The sequence below is a fragment of the Mauremys reevesii genome, linkage group 2, assembly GCF_016161935.1.
Source record: "Mauremys reevesii isolate NIE-2019 linkage group 2, ASM1616193v1, whole genome shotgun sequence".
Lineage (NCBI taxonomy): Eukaryota > Metazoa > Chordata > Testudines > Geoemydidae > Mauremys > Mauremys reevesii.
The window spans coordinates 149,286,599-149,299,921 of NC_052624.1; the positions used below are offsets into that span (position 1 = coordinate 149,286,599).

The window sequence follows — 13,323 nt, forward strand, 5'->3', positions numbered from 1 at the left end:
TTTAGAATGTAAGGATCCTCAGCCCAGTTTACCAGTGCTCTGCCCTTGTGCAAGCCATTTACACTGGTGTAAAGAAGGTGCAAAATGCTACTATTTTGATTTGGAAGAATTTTACATTCACTTTGCCCTGACGTAAATGATGCCTGTGCAACACCACTGAAGTAGACATACCAGATCTCCAGTTGGTGTAAATCTGCAAAGCTTCTTTGATGCCTGGCCCAGTTGATGTATGTGAAAGCATAATTTTGTCTAAAATGTGCAAGTTGCATTTACCATGGGAATGGAAGAGTTAAGAAAGGAAGATGGTGGCTTCTACAGATGGCAACCCATGTTTACTGTTAAAGCTACTCAATGTCCTTTTCATGTACAATGTGCTGTTCCAAGATAGGAAATCACTACACTGATCATCCAAAAAGGTTATATTAATAAATTAGCACACAGTTCTCCCCACCCACCCAGAAAAGCAGGAGCCTGGCTTTGACGCTGGCTATTTTGTATTTTTAACACTTTGGCAGAGTGTTAGCATTCCATTTAAAATGAGCCAAAAGTCACAGCAAACAAGAATTTTTTTTCACCCACTACTACATTTGGCTTAATAGAGCACATCTTGGACTTGGATTTCATTTACCTTTTCCGCTGAAACAAAATGGGAAAGGAATGGACAAACTGATGTCAGATTAATTCAATGGAACTGGGGCATCTTGGTCTCCTTAGGTTCCTTTGAAATTCCCAACCAAAAAGAATCTTTCAGCGAGATAATGGACAGCTGTAGGGCATTTTGTTATTACAAGGAAATAGCATTTGTATATTAAGAAATTTCTGGAGTAGTCACGAAGAAAAATCATGAAATACGGATCTGATTTCTTTTGTACAACAGTTTGGATGATTCGCTTGGTAAAGAATTAAAATATTATCAATATTGCATTGAATAGGAAAGGTATTTTTAACTATTTTCAATCAAAAAAGGCACATTCGCATAGGCAAATGACTGTAATGTGCAATGCACTAGTAGCAATTGTGATTCACAGCCAGACGTCTACCTGTTTGAAAATAAAGAGCAAGGTTCTCTGCTGTGCCTAATCTGACGGTCAGGGAATCAGCTACAACTCTCTCATATGCTGCCCCAGTCATAACCCTGGGGCATCTTAGGAGCAGCCTAGTGGCTGCTGTAATTTGCACCAATTGGCTGTGATCCCTAAGGGACCTTGCACCAACTGAAGATTACTAGATTACATTGCACTCTGGCCACATGTCCCATTCCTCACTTGCCCCCAACATACTTCCTGTGCCCATCATTTCAGCTCAGAAAGTGAGGGTTTGTGTTATAGTGGGTAGACATCGCTTTGCATTTGACAGTAGGGATTGCATTCAGCAGAAGCAGAATGAGAGTCATTATTCATTCTCATCATGTGTATGCCTGGTTTAGGCAATATCCTGATACTGTCTCACACACACATTCACCCAGAAAAACTCTCTTCAGTGCATGCAGCTTAAATAACTTTTCTGAATTTTCTAAGTTTCAGATTGAACATGTATCCAGAAGCAGTTGAGTTCAGATCCTACAGATGAATCCATAAATTCCCCTACATTTTCAAAAGTCACCTCATCTTAGGCTCCTGAGACCAGAATGAAACACTGGAAAGTTCAGGAACTGCTTTCTGGCATGGTTCATGAGCAGAGAAGCATTAATGCAATGAAGTTAGGATCCGCATCCAAACTTCTTCAGCTTGGGGGTTTGGTTGGGCACACAGAGGTCTGGGGGTGATCTGAACTTCCCCAACTTTCAGTTAGAATTTGAGATCTTTTGTCTTCGTTCAGGCCCATGTCTCTAACAAGTATTGTTGTTTGAATGATATTGGAGAATAAAAATGATGAATGCTTGTTTACTGGCAAACTTCATGTGTTGTGTAAATAAGTACTACAATATCCCTATCAATCTTGGCATGTTTATGATTTCACAGGGGCTGGGCGTGGGGATATGTCAATGTTAAAAGAACTATTGATCAAAATCTTGGCTGTAAAGACCCAAACAAGCAAATTGTGTTTTCTGGGAATTTGGGGTGATGTTTATATCTAAGCTATGTTGTCCAAAGTTATCACTGATTTTGGAATGATAGGGTCACATTATTAGAGGCAAGTACTTGGGAAGCATAATAATGAATGACCTTTCCCTCAAAAACCTGTTAAGGATTTAATGCAATGGTGGATCTGCAGCAGAAAGTGGTCCTACAGGCTTTTTTATTTACCATGGGCCCCCAGGACAGGCAATATTTTGACAGCATGGAATCCAGTTTTCTGTTTCATTCACAACCAGACAGCACTGTTTTCATTTCCAAGAAACTTGAACATCTGAGCTCGGGAATTGTGGGATCTTATTACTGATGAATTTCTAGTGTTATTCTGGGACCACTAAGAGCAGCTTTGTAAACAATTCTCCATAAGCAACAGTGTTACATCTTTGGTATCCTAGCGGTGTTTCTATATTTTGGTCATTATGGCCCTGATTCAGCAAATCCCTTAGGCACATGCCTCTCTTCATGTTACAAGCATCATTTGAATAATGTCAGTAAGCTTTCTTACTATAACTCAAGTTTATGGGTGAAATGTACAGTCATGTAGCAGGCCAGTCTGAGGCCTATGCACCACTTACATCCTCAGAACAGAAGAATACCACACATGCTAGCAATACTTTTAGTCACTTTGCTTCAGTGGGACATACCGGGTGCATAGGCATTGTGCTGGCCTCTGCCCAAGAGTGAATTTTACTCAACAAGCGCCAAGCGTCAGTTGGAGAATTGTGTCCAATCCTGGGCACCACACTTTAGGAAAGATATGGACAGATTTGAGAGAGTCCAGAGGAGAGCTAAAAAATGATAAAAGGTTTAGAAAACCTGATCTATGAGGAAGAGTTTAAAAAATTGGGCATGTTTAGTCTTTAAATAAGGCTGAGGAGAGCTCTGATAGTCTTCAAATACGTTAAGGGCTGTTATAAAAAGGACTATGATCAATTGTTCTCCATGTCTACTGGAAGGTAGGACACGAAGTAATGGGCTTATGCTGCCTGCAGCAAAGGAGATTTAGGGTAGATATTAGGAAAATCTTTCTAATTATCAGGGTAGTTAAGCACTTGAGCAGGCTTCCAAAGGAGGTTGTGGGATCCCCATTATTGGACGTTTTTAAGAACAAGCTGGATAAAAATACCTGTCAGGGATGGTCTAGGTTTACATTGTTCTGCCTCAGCACAGGGGACTGGACTTGATGACTTTTGGAGGTCCCTTCCAGCCTGGCATTTCTAGATACCGATCCTCTTTTTGGTGTTTCTCTTGTGTACAAACATCGTGTGAAAGCTTTTCCATTACAGGGACAATGGTATTTTTCTTCTTAATGGCCTGCAGGCGTTCATCTGTTCTTACTTGACATACTATAATTGGCTGGCTTGTGTACCGCTGCCCTCTACTGGATGGGATCAAATCTTCCTGCCATCTCTGTCTTTTCCTTCGCTCTATCCACAGACACTCCTCGTCTGTCTGTCTGTCCACCCCCCTCGATCTATCTACCCATCCTCATACACCACATCAATCTATCTATATATCTATCCCCATCCACCCGCCCCAAATCATCATGCCCGGAGGGCGGGGCAGCGGGACCATGCAGTGCGGGCGGACGGTTCGCTGGCGCGGCGGCTCGGGCTGAGCAGCCGGTCATGCTGGGAGGTGGTCCAGGAGCCGCGGGACCAGCCGAGCGGTCCCGCAGTCGCGCTACCTGCGGCAGGTGGTCTCGTCCGGGGCTCCGGTGGACCTCCCGCAGGCATGACTGCGGCAGGTCCACCGGCCCAGCCTGCCGCCCCCCTGGGAAAGGGCCGCCCCAGGCAGGTGCTGGGCTCTGGAGCCGCCCCTGCCATCCACCCCCTCTATCTATCCATCCCTATCCACCCCATCCATCTATCTATCTCTCTATCTATCACACGTGCCTGAGCACGAGTGTGACACCAGAGGCGCTGGTGATGTGTAGACGGTGGGTGAGCGAGTCTCTCAGCAGAGGCAGACCGGGGGATCCCAGGCTTGCAATGCCCCCAGCCGGGCACCAGAGGCCGCTGTTCCCCCAGCCGGGCTGCGCTGACCCGGGAAGTGAACGCAGGGGGCGGCCGGTGTCCTCTGGCCCATGTGGGCGCTGCCGGGCGGGCGGCATGGCCGAGGCTCAGCAGAGCAGGATGCAGGAGGCCATCGACAGCATGGTGCAGGGGCTGGAGCGGGAGAACATCCGGAAGATGCAGGTAACGGGGAGGGGAGGATGGGGGAGCTGGGGTCCCCGCTGGCCCCTCCCCGCACCCCCTCTTCTGTGCTGCCCGCCCCAGCAGCTCCCCCATTTACTGCCGCCCATCTACCTGCTCCTCTCCCCTCCAACAGCCCCCATTAGCACCCTGCTTTCTGACCCATTGCAATGCCGGCCCTGGGGGGCTGGGCGCCTCTGGGAATGGGGGGGAGGAAACCAATGAGCCTGGGCCCCTCTCCCCCATTGTGTGTGTGTAGAGGGACCCTGGGGGAAGGGTCAGTGAGCTGTGCCCCCAGGCTCACTGAAGTGTGAGAGGGACCCTGGGGGAAGGGGGTCAGTGAGCTGTGCCCCCAGGCTCACTGAAGTGTGTGAGCAGGGATCTGGGCCCCTCACCAGATTGGGGTGGGTGGGTCAGTGCTATGCTCAAGGAGAGTTGGGGGTCAAAGTCAGACAGGGTCTGATTGAGAGGTCTGCACTATCTGCCCAAGGCCCCCACTGGATGGGGTATGTGTATTGGGAGTGAGGGGTTCGGATGCATGTTGCTACAGGCAACAGCTTTGGAAAAGCCCAGCCTCTGGCTCCATGGAGCCCGCAGCCCAATCCCAACCAGCGTTCTCTCCCGCTCTTTGCAGGGTAACATGTTTCGATGCAGCGCCGACTGCTGCGAGAATGACACGGCCTCCATGCAGCAGGTGCACCATTGCATTGAGCGCTGCCACGCGCCCCTGGCCCAGGCCCAGGCCGTCGTCACCAAAGAGCTGGAGAGGTTTCAGGTGCGGAGAAGGGATGAACCCGGGTGCGGGTTAGCACTGACGTGCCATAGGGAAATAGCATCGACAGGGGCGGTCTATTGGGTCCCAACTCCCTGTGGAAACTAATCCCAGTTTAGTCTCAAGACGTGTGCAGAGGTTTGCCGTGGATGCGCACGGGTTTGGGATGTGGGGCAAGTCAGTACTGTGCCAAACCCTGTTGCAAAAGTAACCTGGACAAAGGGGGACGCACCCAAGCAGAGAATTGGTAACATGAACAGGGCATCTCATTTTGGAGAAGAGAAGGCTGTGAGGGAGAGGGGTATTGGAGCCTTAAGGTTCTGCTCTGTGTTAAATCCAGGATCATTATGCAGCACGAGGCATAAAAGCTCAGGTCATCAGGAAGGAGAACCTCCTGCAAAGAGAATGTGTCTCGTTAGGATAGATTTTTTTTTTCAATGCTCCAGTTCTAGTGCTGGTGAAAGGTGCTAGTCTGAAAGCAGGGAGGCTGGAGCAGGCGGGAGTCCTTGGAGCACCTATGGAGTGGGCAGAGGGAAAGCTTTGATCTATCTGAGGTATTTTGATGGCCCTGTTACCATTGTATCTCAGAGCCTCCCAGTCTGTTCACACGTTCCCTTCACAACACCCTGGGAGGTAGGGCAGTGCTGGTTTCAGTTTACAGATTGGGAACTGAGGCACACAGAGTCATTCGCCCAAGATACACAGGACGTCTGTGACCAAGCAGGGACTTATACTCAGGTCTCCCATGTTTTAACGACAGGACCGTCCTGTCTCTCTTTGCCATGCTACTGAATTTGACTCCGTCCTGCTTCAGAAGGATGGCATTTTGGGGTCATAGAACAATGTGATCTACAAGGGCATCTCTCCTGAGAATCTCAATAGAGGTCCCAGCAGTGGTACAGCTAGGGTGACCAGACAGCACATGTGAAAAATCGGGACATGGGGTTGGGGTAATAGGAGCCTATATAAGAAAAAGACCCAAAAATCAGGACTGTCCCTATAAAATCAGGACATCTGGTCACCCTAGGTACAGCTTTTTTTGTGCAGGGGAGACACCTACTAGGAACTGGGCTGAGACCCACCAAGCGTATTTCCCATAGACCATCATGCAGCCATTGCAACATCTCTAAGCTGCTACCGACATGAGCTTGGTTAATACTGATGACCTAGAGGTGAAATGCCCTGTGTCAAATACACATCATTCAGTCCTCGGTCTCCATGTAAACTGCTAGCCACGTGGAACAGTGAGAGTAAGTAACCACTGGAACAACTTACCAAGGGTTTTGTTGGATCACTGACGATTTTAAATCAGGATTGGATGTTTTGCAGAAAGCTCTGCTCTAGGAATTATTTTGGGGCATTCTCTGGCCTGTGTTGTACAGGAGGTCAGACTAGATGATCACAATGGTCCCTTCTGGCCTTGAATCAATGAGCTAGGTTGACACACCCTGCCCAACTTATTGCATGTAGACCACCGCACAGCATCTGATAGCTGTTGGATAACCTAAGCAAAATGAGTTTGGAGGTCTCATTGCAAATGGTGATCGACTTCCAGCCTGCAGCAAGCTTCATTCTTCTGCCATCCATCCCCTCCATTAGAAATAATTTTGTTCTGTGTCCAAAGGCATGACAGCCTGCCATCTAAGAAGTAGATAAGAGCTCATTTGTCCAGCCACTCCACCACCCAATGCATTTTGCTCGCAGCTGCATGAACTCTAACCATCCGGAATTCTCGTTTACAGGACCGTTTGGCTCGCTGCACGATGCACTGTAATGACAAAGCCAAAGATTCCCTGGATTCAGGGCGCAAGGAGCAGCAGGTGAAACAACAGCTGGAGAGCTGCGTGACGAAGTGCGTGGACGATCACGTGCATCTCATCCCCAGCATGACCAAGAAAATGAAGGAGACTCTGGCGGCCATTGCACAATAAAGCTGTGTCTGTTTGGGGAGAGAGAGGGAGACGTGTAGTTCCTATTAAAAGAGAGACGTGCACACGGAGATTCGTGTTGGAAATTGAGGAATGAAAATGGATGATAAGGGTGATTTTGTATTTTCCAAGTATTGCAGTGGTCCATTCAAGAGCTGGTTTGGTTTAAGGGCTTGGTGGTCTGGGGCTGATATGAACGTCACCAGTTGTGGAGAGGACAGACTAGTGACTTTGCCCCAGTCCTCAAAGGATTAATGATTAGTGTATATACAGACCATGCTGATAATAGCAGTGTCCTCCACTGACCTTGACGTCCCTCGTGAATGTAGAGCTGCTGGAAGGCACCAGTTTAACAGGCCTGGAGCCTGAAGGGCCTATATCCCTAAGAAGGTATAACAGCAATGCAAGCTTCCCCAGTGCTGCCTAACCAATATGCCTCAATAGTGCCCTGCAGGATTTAAGGGCCAGATTCTCAGCAGATGTAAATCTGTGTAGCTCCGTTAGTGTCAGTGGAGCTGTGCCAGTGTAAATCCACTGAGGATCTGGCTCCAAAAGTCCAGTCTCCGTGTCCTTTTCATGGTGGTGATGTGAGGGGCTAGGAGGATTTGAAGTGAAACTATCACTGGATTGGGTTTGAACTGATGCCCTAGAGTTCAAAGGTCCAGTGTCCCTGCCTCACTTGTTCTCCAGGCTGTTGTGAACAGGGGGGACAGGATTTTCTCCTTCTCAGCTGCTCTCACATCTGCAGAACTTATTGTCTAGCACTGACAGGTCCCCCTTGTCCTGCTAGTGCAGGTGCCTTTTGCTCTTGGAAGGAACAATTGAAAAGGGAGTGTATGCAATGTATTAGATAATCAGTCTGTTTCTCTTACAATGTTTCTTCCACCAGGAGAAAGAAGTAGTCAGGGAGAATATTTTTGCATTGGTAGGTCAAGTCTGAGCAGTTGAAACATCTTTGGCCTCTACTGCCACTCACACTGGTATAAATCAGGAGTAATTCCACTGGAATAAATGGAGATATGCCTGTGTGTAAACCCAGTGTGACTGAGTGGAGAATTAGCCCCTTGACTTCCTCTGATCTCATCAGGCCACCAATCCTGCAGTGTCTAATTCTACTAAGAGAGCAAGGTCATCCAGCGCCAGTGAGTCACGAGAAGTAGCATGTTGTGTTGGAAAGGAATGGCCAATGCCACTTAATGATCCACTCCTGCTGGTTTTACACCAGTATGACTCTATTGGCTTTAGTAGAGTTACTCCTGATTTATAGTGGTGTAAGGAACAGCAGTGTTGGGCCTGAAGTCTATCATTAAGAGTTATACCAGGTACATTGTTCCATGCAGTGTGGCATAAATAACTGTCCTCACCTGAGACTCTGCAAAACAACCATTGAAGGTTTTAATAGGTGGATTCGCTCCTCCTTTTTTATCTGATATTCCTAATTAAACACACAGAGAGCCTGTCTCTGTTCTTCCTCATCCTGGTATAAATCAGGAGTTTCTCTGCTAAAGTAATGGATTTACAGCAGCATAAATGCACAATCAGATTCTGTAGCATGTTGCAGTGCAGGCTTGAGGTGGATTTCAGACCTTGTTCTTCCCTGGAGCAGCAGGGACAGGGAACAATGCAGAGGAGGTTGGCTTGAATGCTGGGGCAAGGTTAATGCGCTCCATTAGTCATGGAGCAGCATTACTGGCTGCCTCAGATGTGGAGCTACTCAGCTATAGGAGGAGGCAGTTCTGAAATCTGTGGTCCTCAAGGTAAATGAGCACAATACAGAGATGATCACCACCAAACTAAAAAGGGGAAATGACATCCAGTAAACAGCAGCACCACCACCTTGCCTGTCCTTGTGGCTGGAGACACTAGCAAGTACCTTAGGATGGTTCTATTTATTGTGAGCTGAATGACCTGTCTGTACCTTCTCAGGAACAGCTATAATGAACACAACCATTTTGTTCTGTCCTTTTAAAAACTGATTTATTTTCTAAAAGTTTGATTCAAAAATAAATTTTAGATGACAACTCCTCTGTATTTTTACTTGCGCCAAGGCTCGCCATGACTTCATTGTGAGAAGTGCTAGATTTTGATTTTATATGTTCTAGTGTTTTCCTCTCTTGAACGCTTCATTTTGTATTATAGCTGTAGCCAGTGGGTTTCACTGCTAAGATTTAAAATAGCTCTAGTGCCAACTCACTGCTTGGGAACCAAAGGGCAACCTTATTAGGGGCGCAATGCAGAATGGAGCTCCATTGTGCTAGGGGCTTTGGAAACAGAATAGTGGAGAGCTAACAATCGAAATAGACCAGACAGGGAAAGGGGTGGCAGCAAAGGTCTGGAAGGCTTCTGCATTGAAATTTCTGATTGGTTTTCAGTCACCTCTAAATCAGAGTGAGGTCCACATTTTGGACGTGTTTGAAACCCGACTTGGCATCTGGATTTTGTAACTGGGTGCGAACTTTTTGAATGAGCCGAACCAAAGCTGCTGCATTTGGGCTGCTCTGACTCCAATGTAAGATGCTGTAGGTGGGCAGCTAAAGGCTACAAGCAGGGTCGTATAGCCGCGGGGAGCCGCGCATCAATATTTTTGGTGCTGCAGTGTTTATGCTGCAATGGCAAGTCCGCGGCTGACGGCTCCACGCGGTGAATTGGCCTTGTCATCATCTGCTGTCAAGGCGCCTTCTGCAACTATGTCGCTCCCGAGCGGCCACTAAGTAGCTAGGGTCTCTATTCTGAGGAGTACGGGGAAGTGACGTGCCCTCGCTCTGGCGCTGCCGGGAGGGAGGGGAGGAAGCCGCACGGCCCGCATTGGCTGGCGGGTCAGTGAGGTCACCCGCAGAAGACACCGGCTATCACGCTGGTTGGCTTAAGTGATTTTTAAGTCATACGCATGCGTTCCCGGCGTTACTGTTGATTGGCTGAAAGGGAGGCAAGCACGCGGCCTCGGCGTAATCCCTGATTGGTTACTGAGCTGCGGACGCGGTGACGCCAGAACAGGAGCCGCGCGGAGGAGCGTGAGGCAGTTGTGGTGGGGCTGACTGAGGCGGCACCATGAGCAAAGCGCACCCGCCCGAGCTGAAGAAGTGAGTGCGGCCGGGGGAGAGCGGGGAGCGGCCCCCCCCGGCGGGGGGGGGGATGTGGAGCCGGTGGGGGTAGCCCCTGGGCCATAATTTCAGTAGGACCCACCTTTATTACCTACTCCCCCAGCGTCCCGGCATGCACTGCGCTGGCCAGCGGGGCCTCTCTCTCTGCGCGCGGGGTGGGAAGTAGCCCCTTCTCCCGCCTCCCTGTGCTAGGCACGTGGTGCCGCCTCGGGTAGGGGCCTGGGGCAGCCCCGCCCCATCCACCCTGGCAAGGGGCACCTGCGTAGGGACCTGCCCCTCCCCCCCTCAATTCGGGTGACATTAGCCTGGGTGCCCCAGAGCAGATATTTACTCAAGTCTCTTGTGCTCCCCCACCTCTCCCCCCAAAACATGCAGAGATGCAACTGGCTGTTTGCCCTTGGTCAGGCTGGCTGCAGTGTAGTGGTAACGTGCCCAGAGAACGCTGCACTGAGCCGACACCTGCGTACAAACCAGTGGGATGCCAGGGAGAGGGCCAATTGGCCAGGCTGTTTGTGTTTTACCTTAATGGGTACTGTCTTCTGCCTTGTTAATGTGTCTCTCTCCCTCCCCCTTGTGCTTTCAGATTCATGGACAAGAAGCTTTCACGTGAGTTATTTATGTGCCTAGATTTATTCTAAGCATCACTGTCATTTTAAAGTTCCCATTGTAGTAGGAAGAGAGCCTGAGACATAAGCCCTTGTATTAGAGGCCTGATATGAGGCCAGGACCTGCTCACAGAATCTGGCAAGAACTGGGCTGATATTGCAGAAGTACACATTCCTAAGAAGTGCTAGTCTGTACTCACGCAAACACATCCTGATATCAAGGATGGTACAAAAACATTCCCCAAGGATAACAGGAACACATCAGAACAGTGGTCACTAACACACTAAATGCCTAACCACTAAGAAGCCTTAATGTAACTTTACTCCTGCATTTTGAGGGCTATTATATGTGATAATATCAGCCCACGGTCTGCTAATATTGACCACCATCCAGACTTCCTCGTTATTATACTGCATTTTTGCATATGAAGCCTGTGGTATGGGGAATGCTAGTTCTAGTATGCAATGGGCCGTTCACATGCAATGTGACTAAATAGTGTTTCAAACTATCATAGCATTAAAAGATGGTTCTAAAGCTCCGGTCTCAAAGGTAACACTTTCTAACCAAGAAAGCTAAGTACTACAGCTACATGCCGGTAACTTTTTTTTATTATTATTAATCAAATATTTCTTCTAGTGAAGTTAAATGGTGGCCGACATGTCCAAGGGATATTGCGAGGGTTTGACCCGTTCATGAATCTAGTGATAGACGAGTGTGTGGAGATGGCACAAGGTGGACAACAGAACACTATAGGGATGGTGGTAAGTATAGAGTTTTCACCCCTATTGGATGATATAGGTTGAAACATTTTTAGAGGGGGAGTCTTTTTTTCAGAGTTTCTTTCCCTAGTCCCCATCCGTCGTGGTGATGAGCACTACTTTCTAGCAAATGTGCCTGAACCAGGTAAATCCTAGGAAACTAGCTAGTCCACACCATACCTGTCACTGAATAATCTCTGGGCGGTTTATTGGTCAAAATTAATTGCTGTTCATGTTTCTAGACGAGCTAATCTGGAGAAATATACATGCTGTAGACAGCTTCCTAGCTGGGTTTTGTTGGTAGTATTAAATACTCCTGATCTTTGTCCCATCTCTAGTTCTGATAAACCACATTGGTTGCTATAGAATTCTAATCTTTTTATATTCCTTATTTTTAGGTAATACGAGGAAACAGCATCATCATGTTAGAAGCCTTGGAACGAGTATAGATTAACCAGTGAACTCCTGCCTAGAGCTGTGATAAACCTCCCCTTAACTCCAACTGTCTTGTTAACTAATGAGGATTTTTCAGGAACTGTACATTCCTCATGTAAACTTATTTTTGTTAAATAAATTTTGTAATGGTTAACATAACTTGAGTAAATGAATTTAACTTCCTCTTAAAACTGGTGCCAGTTGCCTGCCGAAGTATCTTGTGCATATTCCAGGAAGTCTTGGCTCTTGAGTGCAACAGAAGTAAGTGAGATTTGTGTTGATTTATATTTCTCTGGTAGTACAATAGGTGAGCTATACTTTTTTTATTTGACCATTTTATTAATACACAAGCTTTCAGGCCAGCATGATGAGAGACTTTTTATCTTATCTTATTTCAAGTGAAAAATTTCTAGGAACAGGTCTCCAGTCTTCACAGTAGAAAAGAGCCAGAATCTGGACTGTGAATCCTACATTGTTACTAGTAGCACTGTGAATTTCAGTCTGCCTCTTTCCCATCTATTTTTAAATGGCTTTAGGGCAGAAAGGTACTGAATTACTAATCTTTTTCCTTATCTAGGGGCTGGGTAAGGATGGCCTAAAGGATTTAGGCTATCCTGGTCCGGTCACAAGTCCAGCTGGTGGAGTCTGGAGGGGATGTAAAAAAGCCAAGACTCTCCACCTCTTCAGTAAAGCCTCCGGGTTCGCCTTCCATTATTAATACATGAGCTGGGTGCGTCAGGCTCCTGGGAAACAGTAAACCTGGTTTGTCTTGTGTAGTGGTAATAATACTACTCCATTGTGATGTTTCTGCTGTTCAAACCATTCCAGCTGGTTCTGATGGTTAAACAGCAGTGTATTTACCATAGTGAACAACTCTAGCACAGTATAATAGATGAACTCCTGCACAGTGAGCTGTTTCCTCCTCATGTGAACTAACATTTATAGATAGTCGAGTTACAGCAGCAGACAATTTGGCCTCTGGACATGTGATTCATATTGCAATTTTGCTACTGTGGTGCAAAATCTCTCTAACAATGAAATCCTTTAATATGCTAGGGTTTGGCTGACGCATTTGCCCCACCTTTTGCTTTACAAATAGGTGCACCTATTTAATTACGCGAAAATCAAAACTAGTTCCATTATTGCTGAATAACTTGCATAGACACATGGTCTGCTGCTACTGGAAATGGACTTAAAAATGCTGAAGAAAGAATATGCCAGTCCTAAGGATCTTCAAAAGATTAAACTATCAATAACTAGCATGAACATAAATATTCTGGTATGAAGGTTCTGTGGCTTTACACTTTTTCTCCACAGTAGATTAGAAGGCACAGACATGACTCATGGAAACAACCTAATCTTCCCAGGAGATGCATCTACTGTTTAAAGGATGATCAAGCCCCCAATGCAGCTTGCTTCTCAGTATCGTCCTCTACTCTGGTAGCTTGTTTCA

At 47.1% G+C, this 13,323-nt stretch overlaps 2 protein-coding genes across 2 annotated transcripts; both read left to right on the forward strand.

The window, feature by feature from the left end:
- Positions 1-3,933: 3,933 nt before the first annotated feature.
- On the forward strand, positions 3,934-8,991 carry FAM136A (family with sequence similarity 136 member A). The gene is made up of 3 exons (XM_039527653.1): positions 3,934-4,273; positions 4,905-5,045; positions 6,785-8,991. Exons 1-3 carry the CDS (start codon positions 4,004-4,006, stop codon positions 6,971-6,973), a joined length of 600 nt encoding a protein of 199 aa, XP_039383587.1. The 5' UTR covers positions 3,934-4,003; the 3' UTR covers positions 6,974-8,991.
- Positions 8,992-9,893: 902 nt separating this feature from the next.
- Positions 9,894-12,029, forward strand: SNRPG (small nuclear ribonucleoprotein polypeptide G). Its single transcript, XM_039527654.1, has 4 exons — positions 9,894-10,050; positions 10,655-10,677; positions 11,314-11,438; positions 11,834-12,029. The coding sequence occupies exons 1-4, from the start codon at positions 10,019-10,021 to the stop codon at positions 11,882-11,884; spliced, it is 231 nt and encodes a 76-aa protein (XP_039383588.1). The 5' UTR covers positions 9,894-10,018; the 3' UTR covers positions 11,885-12,029.
- The last annotated feature ends 1,294 nt before the right edge of the window (positions 12,030-13,323 follow it).

Coding starts and splice junctions, on each gene's coding strand:
- FAM136A (XM_039527653.1), top strand. CDS start 4,004: ATGTGTAGACGGTGGGTGAGCGAGTCTCTCAGCAGAGGCAGACCGGGG. Junction 4,274..4,904: donor AGAACATCCGGAAGATGCAG/GTAACGGGGAGG, acceptor CGCTCTTTGCAG/GGTAACATGTTTCGATGCAG. Junction 5,046..6,784: donor AAGAGCTGGAGAGGTTTCAG/GTGCGGAGAAGG, acceptor TCTCGTTTACAG/GACCGTTTGGCTCGCTGCAC.
- SNRPG (XM_039527654.1), top strand. CDS start 10,019: ATGAGCAAAGCGCACCCGCCCGAGCTGAAGAA. Junction 10,678..11,313: donor CATGGACAAGAAGCTTTCAC/GTGAGTTATTTA, acceptor TATTTCTTCTAG/TGAAGTTAAATGGTGGCCGA. Junction 11,439..11,833: donor AGAACACTATAGGGATGGTG/GTAAGTATAGAG, acceptor CCTTATTTTTAG/GTAATACGAGGAAACAGCAT.